Source organism: Ixodes scapularis, unplaced genomic scaffold (assembly GCF_016920785.2).
Source record: "Ixodes scapularis isolate PalLabHiFi unplaced genomic scaffold, ASM1692078v2 PGA_scaffold10__122_contigs__length_95168666, whole genome shotgun sequence".
NCBI lineage: Eukaryota > Metazoa > Arthropoda > Arachnida > Ixodida > Ixodidae > Ixodes > Ixodes scapularis.
The window spans coordinates 69744626-69767684 of NW_024609836.1; the positions used below are offsets into that span (position 1 = coordinate 69744626).

The window sequence follows — 23059 nt, forward strand, 5'->3', positions numbered from 1 at the left end:
CGGCTTTAAGGCCGGTTCTGTTCGCTCTACCGGGGCTGTATCGCTAATAGACACCCCGAATTCGGCGCTGCATCCACAAAGGTCGGCGCTATTTTCAAAGCTATAACTAAAGTGCTGAGGTAGCGCTGCGTTGCATGTGTGAACAGGGTGGAGCGTTTGTGGAGCAATTTTTTTCTTTATATCTCTTTGGCGAGTGCAAGGCACGCGCTCGTATTTACCGCGCTAAGGACGTTTAGAATGGAGGGATTTTGGATCACTCCAAAATCACCTAAGTATTTTTTTCGTTTTAAAGAAATATTGCTATATTACGGATGCATTTTCTGATAAGACCTCCAAGGGTCTGCGTTTGGTCACAGCGAGAGCGAGAGCTTTCTCTGTTGGTGATTCGACGTGGTGTCACATCTTTCTGCTCGGCCGGCGTTATCGACAAATTTTTTTTCTTTTTAACCGTTTGCAAGTTTGCGATTGGGAACTCTTTTGGTCACTGTGCGTTTGACCAAGACAAAAAAACCAAGAACAGTATCGCGGCTGTCTTTGAAACGTGCGCTACGCAGCAGTTATACACGAACGCACGCCGGTACGACGGCCAGCTAAATCGAATTGAAGGGGGGGGATTGCGTTTGGTCAGTTTGATATTGGCGGTACTCATCATAGCTGGCCGGCAACATCTAATAGTTGATGTGACGGCAGCTAGATGGCGCAAGCTGTCAACTTGCCGCAAACGCCGCGTGGACAGCTTGCGCCCTCTCGCAGCGCTTGCAGGAAACGCATTACCCGCCTTTTTTTAAAACTCTAACTTGACAACGGACTCCTCAGGCTCCGAAATCTGAATTTCAGGTATCGGAGCCAACCTTTTCCACACTCTAAAGTGTCCGGTTCGTTTACTTTTCTGCGAAGCACTCTGGAACGCCAATCGCTGCAATCTACGGAGGAAGGAGCTCGACGAATGGAAAGGATGATATCACTCTAAAAAAAGTTTATGCCTCTACTTTCCCGCACAACACTCGGAGAGCCAGTCACCGCAACTTACGGAGGCAGCTCAGCGAATGACAATGCCGATACATATGTTTAGACCAAAAAACGCAGTCTGAGTCGTGACATTAAGCAATGCAAAACGTCACGCTCGCATCGCATAATGTCACAACTCAGACTGCGCTTTTTGGTGTAAACATATGTTTCAGCATTGTCATTCGCTGAGCTGCCTCCGTAAGTTGCGGTGATTGGCTCTCCGAGTGTTGTGCGGGAAAGCAGACGCACGGGCTTTTTTTAGAGTGTAACATGTTTATAGAGCTAAAAGAACGCTGCGCCGTGACATTTTTTGAGCATCACGTTTCACGTCCTCACATGAGGCTCATATGTCACAACCCCGACTGTTATTTACGCCTGTATACTACCAGTGCATTCAACGAACATGGTCGCTCATCTTGCAGAACTCGCCAAATCGCTTAGTGTACCAACCCCGATTGCCGCGGTTAACACAGGCGAGATGGTTAGTCGAATCGAGTGATATCGTCGGTGGAATTCCAGTTTGTGCATTCCTATAGGAAAAAGGAAAGAGAATTTTTTCCCTGCGCTCGATTATGAGAGCAAATATCAGAAATAATTCGTGCGTACTGGGTAGCTTGGAACATTTCTCAAGTCATGCAGACGAAAGAATTAGTCAGTCACGGTGTTTTTATTTTTTTCTTCAATACCGGGTCTTACACACGGTGCTAAAACAGCTTAGTATGCGTGCAATAATGCGCACTGTCGGACACTGTTAGCGCGAAAAAGGCGTCGGCGCTTCTCAGCGTGGGGGATATACGTGCCAAAACAACGAAGGACAACTTGTGCATTCGTTTAAATACAGTAACTCCCTGGGCATTTAAACGATCCAAATTAACTGAAGGCCACGTAATATAGTCCAATTCACAATAAATAAGAACCAATTTATTATTTTTGATCATGAATATGTGCGAAGTTATCCTTGTTCTGCGTTCGAAGCATCACGCGCACGCTCGAAATCTTTGAAATATTAGGGAGACGCCAAATAACAATGGCCCGATAAAAGCCGTTCGGGGCCCGGCAAAAGAAATAATAGAAAGAAACAGCATTCATAACCCACGTGCTTTATACTTTACGTTCTGAATGTTTTTAACCGCTCCTAAAGATGGACGACGGGTAATTTTCATATAGTGATAGGACTGGCATATTAGCAATCTATAAGTGCCACCGGCATGCTGGCGAACCTTGAAGACACTCTACATTCTTTTCGATCGTTATTTTGCTTAGAATCATCGCTCGTTTTCACACGCCTGCTATAGAACAGAGGTTTGGGGCTTAAATATAGTCAAGTTTAACATCGTTCACTGATTAATAAAAATGCACTAACTAATGCAATTACACTTTTACAATGTTAATAAATGTAGATGCTATTCGGTGTGACCCAAATAACAAAAGTGATCCATGTTATTTTCCGGCGAAGAGACAAAAGTGCACGCGCGTTTTCCCATAGAATGCACAGGAGCACCGCAAAAGTAGACTGGTTGTTGTTGAAGTTACTGAATCTTTTGAAAGTACCTCCATTGTATTCCCTGCCTGTCATCCGAACACAAAAAAGAAACACTAAAATACAGGCGATTAAAACCCCGCAAGGCGATTGGCTAATCGTCTCCGTTGCCACGGCAATGTCTATTTCGGCCCCTTCAAATCTTCGAAGCTTCTAGAGGGTCTTTCTAATCCAGTCGCACCAAGATTGCCATGAGTATCATCGTACTGAAGGCGTTCCTCGCAAATGTAAGCGTCTTTGGCACTGTGTTAGTGATCAACTTATCGATCACGCCCATCTCCACGGATCTCTCAGAATTACATTGCTCTACTTGTATACAGAGAAATTATTTTTCACTGCCTCTAAGCTCCGACACCGCATGTGGTGATGGTATGAAGATGTACGCTTGTTTCGCCGGTGTGCGGATATCAAAATCTCGGTATACAAGAAGCGTCTCTGTCAGGCTACACGTCTCCAGGAAATTTTGATCGGCTCACCAAGAATGGAGGTCGAGAAAAAATTTATAATGTAATGAGTCAGAATGGCTACCATACGGGGGCGAGGGGGGAAGGGGGGGGGGGGGGGGGGGTTCGCTCTATTACATCATACTAGAGTATACTAGAAATAGGGGGTAGTGTTTGGACCGGTGGGGCTCCCGCGAGGCGCATCGAAGCGATCTTGACAGATAGTGTCACCGTGCGGCTGCATCTCAAGGTCGTGCGGTCCGCCCGTGTTCTGCGATAGGCGAGAAATACGGAATGTTTGTGTCGCTCTGGTACAGTGTTCACAAGAATATAAGAAGGAGACAGGTAAAAGCTGCATCATGTCTTGACACGGCTTACATAAATAGTGGAGAGAAACAAACAATTCAACGCCTTATGTGATGAAAAGGGCTAATTAAAGGAAGACACAAGGGCAGTAAGGCTCGGTGCTTCCAACTTAGAATATAAGTAAAATGCGAGGCAATGCCTACGCCGGGTTCACGCTCGCAGAATGTTTACCTGCGATATTGTGCACCGACATGGGCGTACCAACCGAGGGGGGGGGAAGGGGGGGGGGGGAAGTAAGCTGAATCAGCAGCCACTGGGCGGGGCAAACACTGGCCGCCGGCGCCCAAGGAATACCAAGGGCTAGCCTCCCCCCCCCCCCCCCCCCCCCCCCGGCCCTGAGGGTGGGGGGGCAGGGGGGAGGGTCTGGTTTGAACCCCCTTCCACTAAAAACAAGTTGGTACTCCACTCTGCACCGACATATCATAACGTCTTAGCATCGCACACGCTCACGCTCCTCGTTTATCACTAGCTCGGTAATTCTTTCTGCACCATGCTAGACGTTTCGTGATGTAAGGAATATATCGTACCTATTTTGAAAGGTCAAGGTAATTTGCCTACTTTAGGGTTGTTGCCACCCCCAAACAAAAAGTGCAACAAATTTAATTTAAGAAAATGTATATCTTCCAGTAAGGCGGCAGCGTTTACACTATAGCAAATATAAAGCGATAGAAAGGCAGAGTCAGAAAAACGCATCGCCGTTTTTACAACACATTGCAAGCAAACAGGGAACTGCAAGATAGTACGGTACAATGCAATCGATAAAATTGGCGTATAAACAACCGTTTTTTTCTTCCTCTTATATGCCCTTTCTCTGCGTGTCTTCAAAGCGGAAGTACGAGTATACTTCTACAGTGATGGCAGAGCATGAGAAAACAAATATTTGACAAGTCATTTCACACTTAACAAACAAACGTGAAATGACAAAAAAAATCCCACTGCACAAGAAAAATAAAACGTTGGAAACAACGAATAATCTGCGTGTGTTTTTTTTTTTTTTTCGCTTTTAGGCGGCTCGCAGCAGTGAACCTGTTTGGGCCTTTTGTCAAAAAATGAAGACTGGTCACCACATAAAATGCAACCACTCGTAAAGTGACGGCCCTTTCATGTTCAGCGCATCCAACGCCCTGTCCTAGTTTTGCACCCACGAGAGACATAATGTCCAAAACGCCTGTCACGATTGATTTTTCTTTTTTTTTTCACTGAAACAATTAATACAGATATTTTTTAGTGAGTGAATGAAGGAGAAGAGATTGTGAGAGGGGTACAAGATGTCCCCATTGGCACACTGCGCTGTGAACGCACGGGACCACTTTTCGATGCATGGGCGGAACAGGACGCTAAACACACCGGTCGTAGACGCGTTCCAGGCACCATTCGTGACCGTTGTGGCGGCCATATTGGCTGCCTATAAAGCTCCCATGATATATATATATATATATATATATATATATATATATATATATATATATATATATATATATATATATATATATATACATATATATATATATATATATATATATATATTGACCTGCCGGCAGCCTGAAGAGAGGCCTAGGCAACAACAACCACGCAGCCTGGCGTAACATAGAATACTATAACAAACAGTGCAATAACAAAATTCGGCAAAGGTACTTAAAACTGCTCACGTGTAGGAACGCGAAAGCATTCCTACACGCAGCGCATTTTTACAAGCAGCGTGCCACGTCTTCCTTTTTAACAGGGCGCTCCGGTGGTGGCATCACGCTCCCCCACTGCGCAGGCGCGGTGCCCCCGCCGGCTCCACGGCTTCCGTGACGATGCATCTGCGTTGCTGTGCTTTTTTTGTGTGTTTTATTTCTGAGGCGCGTCCGCTTTGACCTTGAGCGCCCGGTCTTCTCCCGTGACGAAGCATCTGATATGACGCGTCGCAGCCGATGGGAATTCCGCTTGTTGGTGCCGTTTTTCTGCTACAGACATTTGCAGACAACGCCGGCTTCGCTCCATGGGACAGTTAATGATTTCGCATTAGAAAAACGTACGGACACACAAAAATACAGGTAATTTCAAAATAGGCACCGCACTCTCTATACGAAGAATGTTAAAATTTAAAAAAAAAATGAAAGCCGTTTACAACTCACTGTAACGCCAAATTAGAGCGCAGCTCTTGAGGGGGAGGAGGGAGGGGTACTGAGAGGGGGTATACCCCTCCGCCCTCCTCCTCACCTCCTCATCCTGTCTGCTACTCCTACCTCCGAGCGGCGCTGCAATCGCCTCACGAGGGTCACGTGACCTCACAAGGGTCACGTGACCTTCCGGGGGTCACGTGAACTCCGTGGCGCCACGTGATGATGACGATTACGTCATCACGATGACGTCATCATGATCACGTCACCAGCGACGTCGCGTGACGTCATTGTGATGACGTCATCGTCAGTGATGACGCCATCAGTGACGTCACTGGTGACGCCATCATCACTGATGATGTCATTGTCATCAAGATGACGCGGACGTAATCGTGATGACGTCCTCGTCATCGTCACTGATGACGTCATCGTCGTTGTCACTGATGACGTCATCAGTGACGTCACGCGTCTCATAATGCACCGTGCGGTCATGACGACGGTAACAGAGACGCCGCTCTTCGGGAAGTTTGTTCCAATCCACAACAGTGCGCGGAACGTAGCTGTACTTGAAAACATATTTATTGCAGAAAAACTCGCACACTAGTCCATTTTCTGTGCTGTTGTGCGCGCGTGTGTGTGTGTGTTTGTCTGTGTGTGTGCGTCGTGCTTGCGTGCGTGCGTGCGTGCGTGCGTGCGTGCGTGCGTGCGTGCGTGCGTGCGTGCGTGCGTGCGTGCGTGCGTGCGTGCGTGCGTGCGCGCGCGCGTGCGCGCGCGCGCGCGTGTTTCAGGGTGCAACATAATCACTGATAGGTATTTCGCTCTTTCCGCGGGTTACCATGGTGGAACAACTCTCCTACGCGTGGCCAAGGGAGGCAGATTTTAGATACCCAATATGTCCTATTACAGGAGGGCGGCAAGTTGCTGGTGACGCACAGCGCTGGTGGCGGCGATGTGACTGCCAGTGATCCCGGGCTGAGGGTGAACGACGGCCGGTACCATGTGGCACGCGTTTCCCGCTCCGACGGAAACGTCACCCTGTGGCTGGACGACCGCACTGCCTTCGCCAGAGGACCCAAAGGTATACGACTTGCCGCATCGATCGAGACTGACACTATGCTGAGCAGAGGAATGTATGCTCGTGGGTCGACGTATGCTATCGCGGACAATATGTGCCGCAACAGTTCTTCGTCCTTTCTTTAGAGTACCTGCCATTTTCTTTGGAAACAAAATTCGGTCCAAACTGTTTGATGACACGCGAACGTTAGGTTGCATTCTTTTAACTTTAGGGCAGATCGAGGGAGAATGTAAAGTTGATAGGATCTGTAGACGCAGAAAAAAGGCCGGGCTGGCGGTTGCAACTTATCATTGTCTTTGGGAGTACAGTGAACTACACAGCAAACGCGGACACGAACGCCGGTGGCTTTCCCAAGTTCGCAGCCGAACATAGGGCCGGCGAATACAAGCTTATATTGCCTAAGTCGGTTCCAAGTATCAGCGGATTTCTATGATCGATAGTCTTGATGTCAAACTTTCAGTTACGAGAGAAATAACAAAAAAAATGGCGACAGTCGGCCCTTCGATATACAGGGTATTTCTTTTAATCAGATATGTTTAAAAAAAAGGCGTGAAGGCTACACTAATGTGGTTTTTGTGTGGGTGAGTTATATGACCTGGGTGACATCGCATAGAGGGCTAATCGTAACGATCAGTCAGCTATTTACCAGGATGTGTGAATTGACGTTTCAATTATTGAAAATAAACATATGAATCTAATTCAAAACTTGCTGAGCGTCATCGAAAACCACTAAAGCCGGCAATACTGGAAATACGTAAAGCTCGTGCGAAGCAGGGTGGAGCGCTAAAGTTACCCCTCGTGCTGCAGGAGCAAGGGTACCGGTGCGATAAGGCGCCCACACGATTTTATAGTCTCTTATCACAGCCCCAGTCCTGTGCCTGGTGCACGAGTGGTGACTTTAGCGCACTACTGCGCTTGCGATGCGCTCAAAGTCTTTCTAAAAATTACTTACTTAGTGGTTCGATGACGCTCAGTAAGTTTCCCATTAGAGCCGTATGTATATTTTCACGAATTAAAAAATAATTAACAAATGTTAGGTAACTAATTTACTTATTGTGACGATTAAATATCATGTCCCCTTAGTTGTGGAACACACCTGTACAAACCTCATTAGTGTAGTTCCCACGAATTTTTGAAAACAAATCTTTCAAGCTAAAAACAAAAACACCCGTATAGGGTAATTATATCGCGCCCCGTGCATTCGCCGCTTTCTATCTAGCTCGTTTTCTCTTATGCTGGGAGTGTAAAGGAGCAAGCTTGGGCACGACTTCAGCTTAAGGGACGCAAAGCAGAGTATGAGGAACTCTGAGTTCATCAGAGTAAACTAAGTTGCCCCGTTTCTAGAACCGTATCCTTTCAAACGTAAACACCGGAAAAACTTGGCCCTAACCTACTGTAAGCACCCGAACTAAAAAAAAGAAATGCAATTAGCGCGCATTTCTAAATAAACCCGCTTCGATGTGTGTGGCTTGCACGGAAGACTTACATTAGCTGTCATTGTGGTCGCCTTGCTGCTGACCACGTACCTTCTGCAGCGTATACACGAACTCATCTTTGTTACGTCACGGCGGAGTGGTGGCGCGTCGGACGCACTTCCGGTCCGGGGCTGTGGGCGGAAGTGCCCATCTGAGACGTGTATTCCTGCGTTGTTTTTAAAGGAACCAGACAAAAACCTGCCTTTTATGTCAAAATGCTGCGACTGGGGCTGTACCAAAAGGGTCGAGAAAGGTTTGAAGGTCAGTTTTCATGCGCTCGGTTCGTCCGAGAACGTGGATATGTGCCGTGAAAAGGGAAAACCAGACGCCGTCGGACCACGATTGCTTGGGCGGGAAGCATTTTGGGTTGAATTCACGGATACTTCTGGCCATCAGATTTATTTGTTTTGTTCCAAAATGAACGCCGGAAAACCGTCAAGTTGTACGGACCACATGCGGACTACGTTCAGTGCGTCTTCAAGTTCAAACGGTCACCTGATCGTTCGAACTGTCTTCTGCTCTTTTTAGAGGACGCCGGCCCGTAGACCAAACGTGGGCCCGGTACTTGCGATAAGAAGTGCAGGCCTCAAAAGACTTAAGTTTGAAGGTTGGTAAGCAGGCTCGACGTAAACAGTAGATACAATTAGATGTTGATCATTGTTACCAGTGGCCATCACCGACTTGTTATGCCTGATTCACTTGGTTAGATTCTGCTTGCGATTTTCAGTATCGACGTCGACCATCTCAGCTACGGTTCACGCTTTTGCAATCTAAGCGACGTCGCTACTGAAAATTGCGAGCGAAATCTCATCATGTGAATCAGGCTTTAGCGTACATTCTGCGGCGTCCACGCGGAATGAATCGCCGCATGTCAGATTATTCACGCGAAGTTTTGTGGTATAACGAGCCTCGTTAATTTCGCTAACGCCGCTCAAGTAGTCAGACATCGCTAGGAGGACGTAGAATCAACAATTCTAACGCAAAAAAAGAGCGCGATGACTCAGACCGACGCCGACAACATCGCATTTCAATGGTTTGCTTATGGGCGACGGCGAGCTTCTTGCCCACACCCCCATCGCGCATGCGCGGCGCCGGTGGCGTCCGCTAGGGGCGCTCCGGTTTGTTTGTAAACATGAGTTGGTGTATACGCTTCGCATCACCGAATTTGACTTTTTGCGGCAAGGGCAAGTGGGAGTGAACACCAGCATGGGGCAATGACATGACGTGAAAGCCGTGTAAAGCTTTGAGTCAGAATTCTGACATTAATTTTCCTCTTTGGCGGGGTTAGACCTAGTCAAGCTGCCCGCAATCCGAAGGACGGTATAAACCACTTGGCGTAGTTGCGTAACTTAGACTTTAATAGCAGGTTAAAAAAAAAAACGGAAAAACTACAATAATCACCAGATGTTTTTCTTTTTTCTTTTTTTCTCCAGAATCGCTTGTTTTTCTTTATTGGAATTCGGTCGAGCGTCGAACGGCCAAAGCATTCAAGCAACAAATTCGCGAACGGAGTTGGTCGTTCCCCCGCAGGCCGTCCCATGGGCGTCCTGGGCGGCTTCTCCTTCCTCGAGGCCGGAGGACTCCAGCCGGCGACGTCGTCCGCGGGCGCCGTCCAGCGTCCCTTCGAGGGCGTCATGACGGGCCTGGTCTTCGACGGCGTCCGGGTCCTCGACCTCGCGGCCGAGAACGACCCCCGAGTCCGCATCCAGGGCGACGTCCAGCTCGTCCTCTCCATCCCCTACGAATCCCCACGAGGGTCGCAACGCATGCAGCAGGTCAGACGCTCGAGGGACTCGGGGGGACTTCGACAAAGACGCCGACGTCTGTGCAGCCTTTTAAGCATGTCTGAGCAATAGCACCGCTAGGGCCAGGCACGTAGCCAAGACTTTGTTTCGGGGGGGGGCCCGCCCATGACAAAATGCTGTATGAGGGGGAGGGGGGAGAGGAGGTCCCAGCAAAATGGAGGATTTGGGGGGGGGGGGGGGGTGCCGGGCCCCATGCCCCCCCCCCCCCCCTTGCTACGTGCCTGGCTAGGGCATGAACAAAATACACGACATTCACCGCAGTCGCGATCGTAGGGTTATCGGCGGGCATCCACCTCAGGCGTGTTTTAAGCATGTTTTTACTTTATACATACGTCTCCTTCAAACTTATTTCTGCAAACAGTTTTTGTTTTTTTACAGTGTGTTCTTCGAGCGCCATTCGGACGTAGAAACATTATAAATAAACAAACGAACATAGGGCATTGAAACTTTCTTCATAAAGGTGTATTGAGGCGGTGCATTTATCGTTTCATGTACTCACTCTCGGGGCCCGAAGGCATTACAGAGAGGAGTAGGGTATGTTTGGTAAAAATATATTTACAGTAATACAACTCTAACAAGGCAAACGCACATTAATTTTAATGAACGAGGCAAGAAATGTGTTACAAAGTGTGTAGCCATTAACATCCATTCCTCCATCCATATAGTGTATACGTTAAAATAAATATTAAGCCTACATTTTTTTTATATATTTTTATGCAGAGGGAGGGTAACTGCAAACAAACTTCTGTTCGAGGCTGCTACTCACAGGTGATGAAACACGAAGCGAAAACGTGACTGCTTCTTTGAAATGAATACCCGAAGGCAGATACAGCAGATTCGAGCGCGTGTGCTGCCATCTCTAAAATAGCAGAATCAACCAATTTTTTTTTTTTTGGAGGGGGGAGAGGAGGGGGGAGGGGGTTATAAAAGAAAATCTTTTTTTAGGTTTAATTGTTTTTTTTTCTTGAAACCTATAATTATCAAATTTTAGTATAATAAATGTATAACCTCAAGACAACCTTGGGAACTTGTTTCAATGCACTCTGTTCATTAATTTATTTATAATTTTTTTTCCTCGAGAACACCCTGCATAACCATTGCGACGGGAGTGATCTACCAGAAAGAAACACGCCTTAACGGGTTTTATCAGCTGCCACCAGTCGAACACCAACAAGGGTGAAGCTTGCAATTTGAGGTTATAATTATAATGCAATTAATTGCAAAGGTGCAAGCGAGCTGGACAAGAATGACGAAAGTAATCCCTGGAGAAGGGGAACAAGAGGGACAAAGGACAAACATAAATCTCCAAAACACAGCTAGGCGGATTTTTTCGGACGCCTTAACATTTGCAGTGTTCACACATTTGCGGTTGAGTGTGATCGACTGCGTTGCAGCCCCTTGCCGACGCTTACGGGGAGAGAACACACAGTGGCGACACCTTACGGGTAGCCCTAGGAACTCTTCCCATCAGCGTATGCACATTTTAGGCACCATTCTTCCACCGTGCGCTTGAAACGAACCGGGCAATGTCAGATAGGCGCTGCGTAGATTTGGTCGCGCTAATACCGTAAATTCTTCGTTATAGAGTTATGCCTAGATGGGAAGTGTTATGAAGTTGCCCGATAGATGTGGCCGCTGTTTAATGTCGTAGTAAGCGGTTTCGAACGCTTGCAACGCGCTTGATCATACAGTCCAATGCTATTAAGCGAACCAGCCGTTTGGGGCGCGCGAGGATTGGGAACAGTGCGCGAGCGGCGACTCTAGCCACCAGGTTGTCTGGAATAAGGGTATGTTTTGTTCACGTCCCTGTTAGTCCTTTTCTTCTTTTTTTATTTTTTTGCCCACGTGTTTTGGCGCCCAACGTGGAGCTCGCGGTTTCTGCACGAAGCACTCCCGCCTGCGGGCTGAACCGCCTTGCAGGAGCAAGTACCTATGTATGCAGGCGCAGCATCATAAAAGAAGCGAAAGGCAATGTATGCGGGTGCCGCCGCCTCGGGGGGCGGGTGGGGGGGGGGGGGGGAGGGGGGGGTAAATACATTAGTAGAGCAGCCTATTGTTTGGAGACAAGCGTAGCTAGTGAACGCAGGGCCTGTGGGCTCTGAGCATGCCCACCAAACCGCTTTTCTAAAAGTGCCGCTACATCCAAGCATAGACATTCCACCGCCAGTACCACGGCCTTTGGTGCAATGTCAGAAAGATGAGTTGGTGCGCAGCTTTTTCTAGTTTTGTGTGTTCTCCCTATTTCGGAAGCGCTGTTCGCCACCCGCTCTCCTGTATAATCGCCGGTGTTATTTTTTTAAGCAAATATAAATTAGCAGTCTTTCTTTTAGTGAAGGCATTGTAATCAAAGCACTTGATTACTTTTTTATCTCAAAGCAGCGCCGGAGTTTTCAGTGGACTTCTGCGAGGAGGTGGCTTCCTGATTGTTGTAGGTTCCATTTATGTATTCAGAGAACGAAAGTGCCACTACATCACCTCGTAAAGGAATTGGCAAGCCCCCATGTTCAGACCGACTCATTTTTTGAGGGCGGTAGGTTGTAATGAAGTTTTAATTTGATTTTGTGGTCTCGTAATAAGCAGAGCAATCTGTACCCTAATCTCTTTATAAAGCAAAAATGAAGGGGCCAGTTTGTGTTACATTAATTTAAGTGTAACATCCGTGATGACGTCGCAACACCGACGGAAGCACTGATAAAACGGTCATCTGCAATACACCCTCCGAAAACAGGCTTTTCTGAGGTGGTACCAGAGGTTCGATCACCTCTGGCACCTCGGAGGCTAAACGACGCGAAGGCTATTGCCAGAAGTCATAAAAAAACTGCATCTCCGTTTTTTTTTTTTTTTGTTTTTGTCCCGCATCATGATTTGTATATACCGCAACAGAGGCTAGAAGCCTGCAAGCTTATGACTTTGACAGGTGCAATTGCTCTGAGAGAGCTCGTGCAGACCATGTGTGTCTCTGTGCGAACTCGCTCTTGTAGCCTTCGCTGCTGTGCACGCTAAATACCTTAACGTGCACGGCCTGGCCGTTGTAGCGACGGAGTATAGAAGGACAGTGACTCACTGTATCCACCGCCGATCCGATCGCGAGAGAACATGCCGCCCGAAAGAAGACAACAGAGTCCACACGCTCTTTATCACACGAACTCATGATATTGTGTACGCTGCATCACGCCCTCGCTCGTGGACGCATGGTCCCGCTGCATGATTCACGCGTGAAGATTTAGTGCCGCTTGACGGTTCTAGTCTTGCACTTCTGCACTTTTGTTTCGCTCGCTTTATCTCGCCATTTTCGGTTTCCCGGTATTTCTCTTCGAGTTCGCTCTCTGGGAAACGCTAGAAAGCGAACCTGTTGCGTCTTTTTTATCTAGAATTCGCAGCCTGCTTTGAAGTGCTTCGAAACCATTCCTGTCGTCCTGCATGACCGCGGCCACATCTGCGTTTTCGACTGAAAATAATGTTGCAAGAGAGAGACAAATGCAACCAGCAAAGCGCTGTGTCACGCGTTGAAAATGTAGTGGCGCCCAGGGCTCAGAAAAAATTCCACTAGCTCGATCATGCTGACAAGGACCAGGGAGCACAGAATTTATTGCGAATCCGCTGGTTTCATGTTATGTGCGTGTGACGTCACGAGGTCATTTGACTGTGTCGTCACACGCCTTCATGGTGCCACGTGATGTCACGGTTTTATATGATGTCATAATGACGTCACGCTACTTCATTGTGTCATGATGACGTCATAACGTCGTGTAAAGTTTCTATGGCGGCATGACTTCATAGTGACGCTATGCGACATCGTGACGTCATCATGACGTCATGTCACCATGGTGCCATTATGACATTATGACGTCACGCTTGAAAACAGGAGATACACAGCTGCGGTACGGCCATTTCCAACTGTAGTCATCTTGAACGTTCTCCAATATAAACACGTCTATTTTTGTTTTGGTACTCCATATTAGATTCGTACAAAACGTTTTTGGTCGAAACCGTACCGTGCTTTGAAACGAAAATTTCGTTGGCATGCGTATATTAATAAACGAGATAAGAAGAAACTTACAATTTCAAACTGATTCCTGAGCTTCTCTCGTAAGCAGTGAAAGTGCTAAAACAAATATATTGACACACCGTGTGCTTTATCATCCGAATTCCATGAGAAGATCGTCATGAAGAACCTTCACGAAGAACTGTGACGGCACGAGACACCATAATCTTATCATGGCGACGTATAGTCACGTGATGTAGTGGTGACGTCACGATGACGCCATTATTGATGTTGTCACGTCATGACGTCATCATGACGTCGCGTGACGTTATGTCACGCCGATACATCACGTGACAACAGGACGGCGTGTGACGTACGTAGAATTTGCGGGACCGATCATGACGTCAGAAACACATAGCATGTGCCCAGATCATTAACAATACATTAATAGACTGTACAAAGTAGCCCGCCAGGACCTGTCCGTCTTTCCATCATATCTCTCTTTTACTCACTCGTATACTGCGGAGTTTTTGTCAACATGGTTAAGCTAGTGCTTCCATTCTTTGAAATACAGGATGCTGCGGCGCATGGGTGTGCATGTTGCATTTATTAGCGCTCTGTTTTTGTTTTTGTTTTTTTCACTTTTATTCAGTTACTTTACGGACAGTCGTTAACTCGGCCATATAGCGTACACCATGTGACCGCAGATATTTTGGAAGATCACAGTCTCTACCCGCTAAAAATCCCATTGCTACCATGTGTTCCCGTGCAGTGGAATCACGGAATCATTTGAACTATGCTGCAGGCGTTCCCAAGGGCCTTGTCTCGGTATACCAACAAAACAAAAAAATATACTTGTCGCAGACACCTCAAATACACCTTGTTATCAACTTATGTTACACTTGAGGATGAGCAACTGACCGCAAAATAACATATTTACGAACACGCCAAAACGCAAAAAAAAAAGCACGAAATGAAAAAAAAAAGTTGATTTTATTTGTTGGCTGACTACGTCATTAGGTATCCACTATATGACTTAGTAGTTGGTCCCAAGTTAGAGACAAAGTTCTTTACATCATCTAATATACACATTAAATTGAATTGAATTCCTCACCTAAACCACCTCTAACGCCCGTAATAAAGGGTACAGCCGTTAGCATGCATCTACCCATCCATCAATATTTGGGTGCCAGTATAATAACCGTGGACACGCCTTAGCGAGGCTCGATTGGCAGACGATGTACACACGCCAACAAAAAAAAATGGCGGCGCCCAGAGGTACGTCGTACTTGCAAACATCTATAGGTAGCCGCCAGCGAAGACAAAAACAATGGGCATATTTAAAAAAAGGCGGAATGGAGGTGGTTACTCTATCCGTGGTGTTTGCAGCAACCGCGGGCCTCCCCGGGATCTTACGAAGGAGACGACCTCGTGTTCTCGGAGGGCTCCGGCTGCTTCGACAGCGACGACGACGACTGCGGAGCCGACGGATTCGGATCCGGTGAGCTGAACCTGCACCGCCCAACCTCGTGCTCGACATAGACCAAGCGGGATATATGGAGACTCGATTTTAGCCTCGGCAGAAAAACAGCGCGGCACTTCTACGTGTTCACCCCGACGACGAGAAGCGAGACCTCTCTCTATTAGGGAGTTTTGTGAGATCCTTCCGATACCTCCGATAACGATACCCGATACTCCGCCGACACCTTTGCACGTGCATCGTATCGTTATCGGAGGTATCGGAACGATCTGCTAAAACAGGCTAGGGAGTTTTAGGGAACCGTTTTTGCCCATTCGATACAGGTACGATGGACACTCCGGTATATGAACTGCGCGTGTGCGAATCTTCCGCGGTTGCGCATGCGTAGTCCGTACCGGAGGGCCCATCGTATACCGTATCGGGTGTGCAGAAACGGTTCCCTAAAACTCCTTACTATTATGCGACGGACCGTAAACTATGGGAACCTGCAATAATGGCATCAATTCCCGTAGGGCAGTCATGGGCACGACCCGTCGCTTGCGCTTGAGCCAATCCACGTATAGTCTTGTTTCCGGTTAAAACCTGGCTTTGCTCGTTTTATTTTCCATCCACAAGGAAGGCGAAAAGGCAGAAGGGTCGAAGGATACGGGGATGCGCGCAGTCACCAAACCTGGCTGGTAGAATTTCAGCGTGAGAAAAAAAAAAGCAAGCCAATTGGAACATCTGACTCTGAGCAGTGTTTTTTTGTGCTTGTACGACGCTGTAAAACTACTCTTCATCGTTCGCGTGGAAGCTACCATTGAACGACAAACTTCGCAGTGTGTTCCGACTGCGCGAGAGCGATCACCCCCAATGTGTTTGGGGCGTTCTTTCTGCGTACGCAACCGTTACGGAATACAGCAGTTCCCCTTCGAAAACACTATCGTGCACAAGCTGCCTGCAGCGCTTTCAAAGGCATGGACAGAGCAGGCGTAGCACCGTGCTAAACACTGTTGGTACAAAAACACGTCAAAAAGAAATTCCTTTGAAGCTGCGCGTTCAAGTTTGTGCCACTCACATATGCTGCGTACAACTGCAGTGTAAACGTATGTACATTTAATCATCGCCGTTGTCCATTCACTGAAGACGGCTGTTTTCGAGCGTGTATGCAATCACGAAGACAAGACAACGATTGTACGAAGCAGACGAATAAAACATACTCGTGTTCTCTCGTCGAACACGAGATTCCCCGAGAAGATGCCGACGACGGGCGACCCTGTGCGACTGCCTCGTTTCTATCGACGGCGTCGTCGTCGTCGACCGAAATGTGCGGTTTTTTCCATGTGAATGTTCTTTAACAGTCGCTCAGGGGAAAAAAGTAACCTTGCTACAATTAAAGTTACAAACGTGAAAGAGTAACTTGTTACAGTTACAGTTACTTCGCTAAATTAACATCGTTACTTCGTCGTTATTTTACAAAAATAATTAGAAAAGTTCAGAAGAAACCTTCCCTAATATACATTTAAATTAGCATCGATTTTTCATAGGGTACTGCGTTGTTCACGGTAGTGAATCTGGTTTTTTTAGAAACCAAGGTTTTACCAATAATCAATATTCTCTATAACAGTTTTAAGCTGAGCTAGTTGGTTCATACCTCAGGTAAGGCCAGCTGAACTAGAATAAACATACACATAAAGGAAAGACCTTAGAGACCGCTGGACTAACAATTTACTTTTTTTTTTCCTCTTCTACTACGAGCCCCACTTGAGGCCAAATATTCTCTTTTCTTCTTGTTTTTCCTTCCTACTTCACCGCATTATTAACCCCCGAAGGAACTTTTTTTTTTTCTCGTGCAACGCGAGAAAAGGTGCGCTAACGCAGTCGCGTTAGGTCGCTTATTTGGTTTTTTTTATATTCAATTTTTACAATGAATACCTCCCTGAACAAGGTAAATCCACTGTACGATAAAGCATATATAGTTTCCTTAACAAATTTATAGGCGACTTCAGGTTGTTGTTTTTTTTTGGCAGATATACCTGCTCATTATTCACTAGAAAATTTAAAACAAGCGCGACCATCATAAAGTGTAAGCAAACACAACAGCACGCGTCTAATTCTAATTTCAAATTCCTTTGGTGAGGCGAAATGGGGCGGAAGCATTAAAAATTGTGCAAATGGGAAGTCAATAATGATATAAGTCATACCTTGCAATCACGGCTTTGTAGACGCTTTCGTGTACCACTTCAATCCACTCGTCGGTCGAATATTTTTTTTACTGCGTGCACACTATCTTTGATGAAACGCGAAGCTGTTCTTGAAAACTTGGAGAGAAATGTTGCGTTAACATTCCTCCGTCAAACCCGCTGAACATGGCGGCGTTGCGAAAGGACCACTGATCGAGCTACATACGACCACTGCGTGCAGATTTTCTCCGCCGCTTCATAACCGGATCAGAACCGTCTGCGCTCCTCCATATCACGCCCACGACGTGAGTATCTATAAATCAACTGATGCCAAGTGCGCCTGATACCGGCTAAGAGCTGTCTTTCAATTTCAAGAAAACACCTAAACAAGCAGAACGACAGAGACGTTTCGAGCGAATACTCTTTTTCGAGTGCGGGCCCTGCGAAGCAGAGCAAGGGGGGACAAGTGGGTGACGGGAGGCAAAGCCAGTAATTGGGTTGCCAAAAAAAAAAAAAAAAGGAAGGCCTAGCAAATGGGCCTAAAATCGAGACCCCAAGAGAGCATCTGGGAGTTGGACGATTCAAGTGAGAGGTACTTGGCGGCAAACAGACGAGGTTCTGGAAATCGCTTATGGCGTAAGCGTACAGGCGCTGGGGGCGGTTATCACCCAAAACTGTCCTCCGCGAAAAGCACTCGCGCTCTCCGCTAAACAAAGAAAGGAGTAACGCTTTAGAGATACCGCGCTTTGTTACACCTGCGTGGGCTGTGGACAATGTACCATACATTGCGGGTACGGACACAAACGTCTCCATCCTCCGAGTTGGCGGGACCAGCTTGGCCAAGCAGGGTGACCGAAAATTTATTTTTTTAATTTTTATTTATAGTTTTCTCCCGTGCTCCAGACGGGGTCCTGCAGCAGGTTTTGCAGTGCCTTTCCCGGTAATAGGACTTGAAACTCTTTCACGAGTTGCGAGGCGTTATGGTGGTCGTGTTTGCAATATATTTGCACGTAAACCTGGGCTGTAACTGTAACGGCGTTATTCTTTACAGTTACTTTCGAAAAATAGTAACCCTGCGACAGTTACAAGTTATTTTCACTAAGCATGTAACGAGTTACACTACAAGTAACTAGTCACTGGAAACGTGTTACTATAGTAACTAGTTACTGCCCAAGACTGCCGTAGGGTTTTTGGCAAAGAAATCTCATGTAGGGCACCTTTCTCTAGGAGACCTTTTTGAGGGACTTTGCTCCTGAAAAAGCTAAGTTCGGCAGTGTGTCCCAAGAGTTTCCTTTCTAAAAAAAAAAAAATATCCTAAATCAGGTCTTTCGGCTTTCGTGCTTTTGTTGTGGCCTCTTTGTTAAGTAGCAGAGCTAATTTACTGATCGCAGCTGTTTGATAATAACCTGGGGGGGCGCGCCCTGCGATATGCGGAACACTGTAACGGTTTGCTGAAAGTCCCCATTGACGGAGCGCGAACTTTTAACTCGTACCCGGGTGTTTAGAAACCTGCGAACATTCTGGACGCAAAGGCCAGTAAGAGCTCGAATGTGTGCAGTCGTTGTACGTGTTCTTGAATACTAAAAAAGGAATGTATCAGGAATAGGTTCCTTGAATAAAATAAAACCAAGCCTGAGGAACACGAGAAAGAGGGGAAACAAACTCGGGCTGGTAATAAATTCCCTGTTGGTGTTTATACCCCGTCCCTTCTTTTGACGCAGTTTTATTACTAGAATGGAAAGTTGGGCGAGTTGGTATGAATCCATTTTGAAAAACAGCACGAATAACACACGGACAAGAAGGAGAGAACACACAGCGCCTCGTCCTGTGTGTTCTATCCTTCTTGTCTGTGTGTTATTCGCGCTGTTTTTTTATTTTTATTTGTTTTCTTACTCAACGATCAGTAGCTAGCTTGTTTTTTTGTGGTTTTTTTTTAAATATAATTTCAGGAATGAGCTATAGGTTCCCAGATTAGGATCGAGTCAGTTAGTGTAAGGCAAACTTGGCTTTAATAAATGCCACTGGGTGTAGTAGTCATAGAGTCATACAATAAATGAACTCATTTTTCCGAGGAAATGCCATTAATGTTCGTTTTGGCAGTTATCAGTGCGACCTTTCCTGTTAGTATAGTGAACGCTGTTCACGTTAGAGATAACAACTCTCCTGCTCCTGTCGTGGGATTCATTTCCCATATCCAATCCCTGGAGTCCCCACCGACTGACTAATAGGCGGTGTCCCGTCTACGCAGGCGATGACCTGATCACGGCGGTGTACGTCCAACCCACCGCCAGGCCGGCACCATCGCCACCCCCCATCGCGATCACCCACCAGCCACCAGACTGCGACGACGAAGACTGTCAGGACGGCGGCTCCGGAGCCGGCCCTCCTTCGGCTTTCTCCCCGACCCCATCGTCAACCGCCGAGGACGACGACGAAGACGAAGACCGAGGAACGAGCTCGACCCCAAGACCCGCCGCGCCATCCCCTCCGACGTCGACTCCCACGTCTCCACCCGTGGTCAGCTCCACCCGCCACGAGTGGAGCATCGTCCGCACGTTCACGGTGACCCGCGCCCCCTGGCAGCCGCGCACAACGCAGGGAGCGCCCGCCGTCATCAGCGTCCCCATCCCAGAACTGACGGTGCCCAGCCAGGAGCGACAGCGTCCCACGCCCAAGGCCAAGAGTTCGGCCGACAGTACGGCCCTGGTGATCGGAGTCATCGCGGGCATCCTCATCAGCATCGTGATTGTGGCTCTGCTGGTGTACCAGTTCCGCAGCCGGCCCGCGGGCGCGTACAAGGTGGAACAGGGAGGACCCAAGGGTCCTCCGATCGCGGGGGCTCAGGCGGCGGCTAGGGGAGCCGAAGCGACCACCTTCCATCCCGTGGCCACACCGCAGCAGCTCAACGGTGCTCTGCAACCCAAGCCGAGCGACGCTAAGCGCAAGAACGCCAAGGATCTTAGGGAGTGGTACGTCTGAAAAGGACCGATCCTCTCTCCACCCTTCGGGCGCCGAGGAACCGAAGCCACGACTGGAAGACGCGTTTCTCTTTTGCGAAATTGTCGCGGTTCCTTCGGGAGTATCGCGCGTTTTCAGTGATGGCATCTGTTGTAGATTCGTAGCGCGATGAACCTTGGCCCTTGGACTTAGGTCCGGGGCCAGGGTCAAAACCTCGGACTTATATTGAAAGCAGAACGCGTTCGCGCCAAAAAGGACTGGCCGTGGTGGATGTTCTTCGGTGGCCTCTTGGCCCCCGTTTCAAGTGCTCTTGGGACACTCTAGACAACAAGGCGTCGTCGCCCGCGCAGTCATCGACATCTATTGTGTGCGCGGGCGATAGACTACAACCGAGACGGTGTCTTGTGGAAGTTGAGAACACTGTCAAGCCGCGACGATGATCTAGGATGGGATCAGTTCTCTTTTTTACCTGAGTTGGGGAGGGGGCTTAGAGAATCTCTCGTAAATAGCGCCCGCGAGGCGCATCCTGCACTGTTTAGCGTCGCACTACTCGTGGGACACGTCATGGTCGACGTGTCCCGCTGCAGCGGCAAAGGACTTTCATATCATGCGGGTGAGCTCAGGTTTAGACCGCCTCGAGGCTGCACCCACGCCGCCTCGAGACGGAGGACACGACACGGCACGCCCAGAGCGGTGACCTCACTATGAAAAACTCCCCGAGGCGGTTAGATCAGAGGAGCCGGCTTGACGTCATCAAAAGTGAGGGGAAGTTGTCTGTACCAGTGTGATTAATTCAAGCTTGTTGCACTCCACTCCTCGCTAGTTGCTGAATTGTTGCTCCCCTTCTTGTTACAAGAAACAAATATGGACGTGTCGCTAATGCGATGCGAGCGCCCGCGGAAGTGGGATTCTATATCTTATAATAGCAACAAGTTGGAGATAACTCCGTCAGTAAGGTTCTCGAACCTATGAGTAAGATGACTCGACAGTTACCTTAGGCATACTGAACGCGTTCCCCGAACAGGCATAATGATGTGAAGTTATCCGCTTTAAGCAAGGCCTAACGGAGTACTGAACAACAGCGTGTGAACAGGACAAGTGGTGGAGGTGTGGCGCTAACCACTGACGACGCCAACCGGGAGTGAAGTACAATCAATCGTAGATCTCTCTGGCATTACTACAGTTCTTGAACGGCGAAATCGTAGATTCGCTGAGGGCAGAGAATAGATTCCGAAGCATGTTGAGCACCGCTACGGAAAGGTAAAAAAACTCCTCATGTATGTCTTTCAACCTGATATCCACGGCGACAACTGTGTGCTTTCTTATTGGCCCGTTCCTTTGCGTGACAGCAGATGATGTCTCGACAGTTGCCTCTCGCCCCTTCCACCTGCTACGTTTACGACTACGTGAGAGTGCCAGCTGTTCTGAGCCAACGTTTTCGGGCGTCTGTCTTCAATCGCGCGTGGAACGCAGCTTTCACATCCCATACAACTGCCCTTACTCGAGCCAACGTCATCTGGGTGACGTAGTCGCTGAGGGTCTCGACGTTCCGCTGATGCTGCGCCCACGGCAGAGAACCTCGGACGTCACGTGCTTTGGATGTCGTGATCCACCCGACGCGCGTATTCGAAACTTGCGCGTACGAGTCTGACGTCACCACCGCGAGAACTGTTGATCAGCTCGTCGGGTGGACAGCAGCGGGCAGCTACGGGTGCAATATGTTCGTCTTTCTATCGTTTCCCTCTGCGATGGAGCGTCGGGCACCACTGGACACTTGGTGATCGCCAACGTTGTTGAGTCTTTCTTGGGGGGGTAAGGGAAGGGAGGGCTCGTTCAGAACTGGGGCGGTCGGTATAAATATGTTGCTCGCGGAGGACACGTCATCCTAAGATTTGCACAGGCTCTTCGTTCTTTTTTTTTTTTTTCTATGATAATTTGTTTTTGGGCCGGACTGTACCCGCAAGGAAATTCTGTTTTTAATCCACGAAACCGCGGTCGCACTGTCCATACGTCATATTATCTGGAAATATTATCTGCGGGCATTATCCAAAGATTATCTGGAGAAACACGGCCTCAGACAGCGACTGCAGACTGTCTTTCGTATGATGTGTTAACAGTGTTACCGCGGCTCAAGGATACTCATGAACCTCGCGTGAATTCTCCGAGGTGGTGTAGCATCAAAACCGGTGCGGAAAAGTGTGACGCGAGCATATATGTGCCGTGGTACGAGACCGTGCGCCCCGCAGGCACCAAGATCAGCAGCAATAATACGCGCGTGGACTGAACAATAACTACAGTAATAAGACTAATAAAATAAAATGCCTCCCATTGTGTACACACGCTTCCCGTTCCTTCTATTTTTTTCTGTTGGTCATTTGAACATGTGCGGTAACAATAGACCTATTGCTATATTATCCAAGCAACAATTAGAATGCAGGGACTGTATAGGTAGGTCTACACGCCGCACGTGGGCGTCTGCAACGGAACCTGTTCTAAAGCAAAAGCCTAAAACAAATGGTATCTTGCACGCGCGCTCGTCAACTCCTGGTCTTGGTTATTTACTTCGAATCTTTTATACGGGGAAGGCAAGCGCGTGTGGAGCTTACATTTACATTCCCAGCATTCTTCTCAATGCTTCGATAACTTAGCAATAGGTT

General features: G+C 47.9%; 1 protein-coding gene across 1 annotated transcript; it reads left to right on the forward strand.

Annotated features, from left to right (window-relative positions):
- Positions 1-1411: 1411 nt before the first annotated feature.
- Positions 1412-22741, forward strand: LOC8036522 (neurexin-3a-beta). The gene is made up of 5 exons (XM_040207227.3): positions 1412-1489; positions 6369-6540; positions 9543-9787; positions 15192-15303; positions 19693-22741. Exons 1-5 carry the CDS (start codon positions 1412-1414, stop codon positions 20421-20423), a joined length of 1338 nt encoding a protein of 445 aa, XP_040063161.1. The 3' UTR covers positions 20424-22741.
- The last annotated feature ends 318 nt before the right edge of the window (positions 22742-23059 follow it).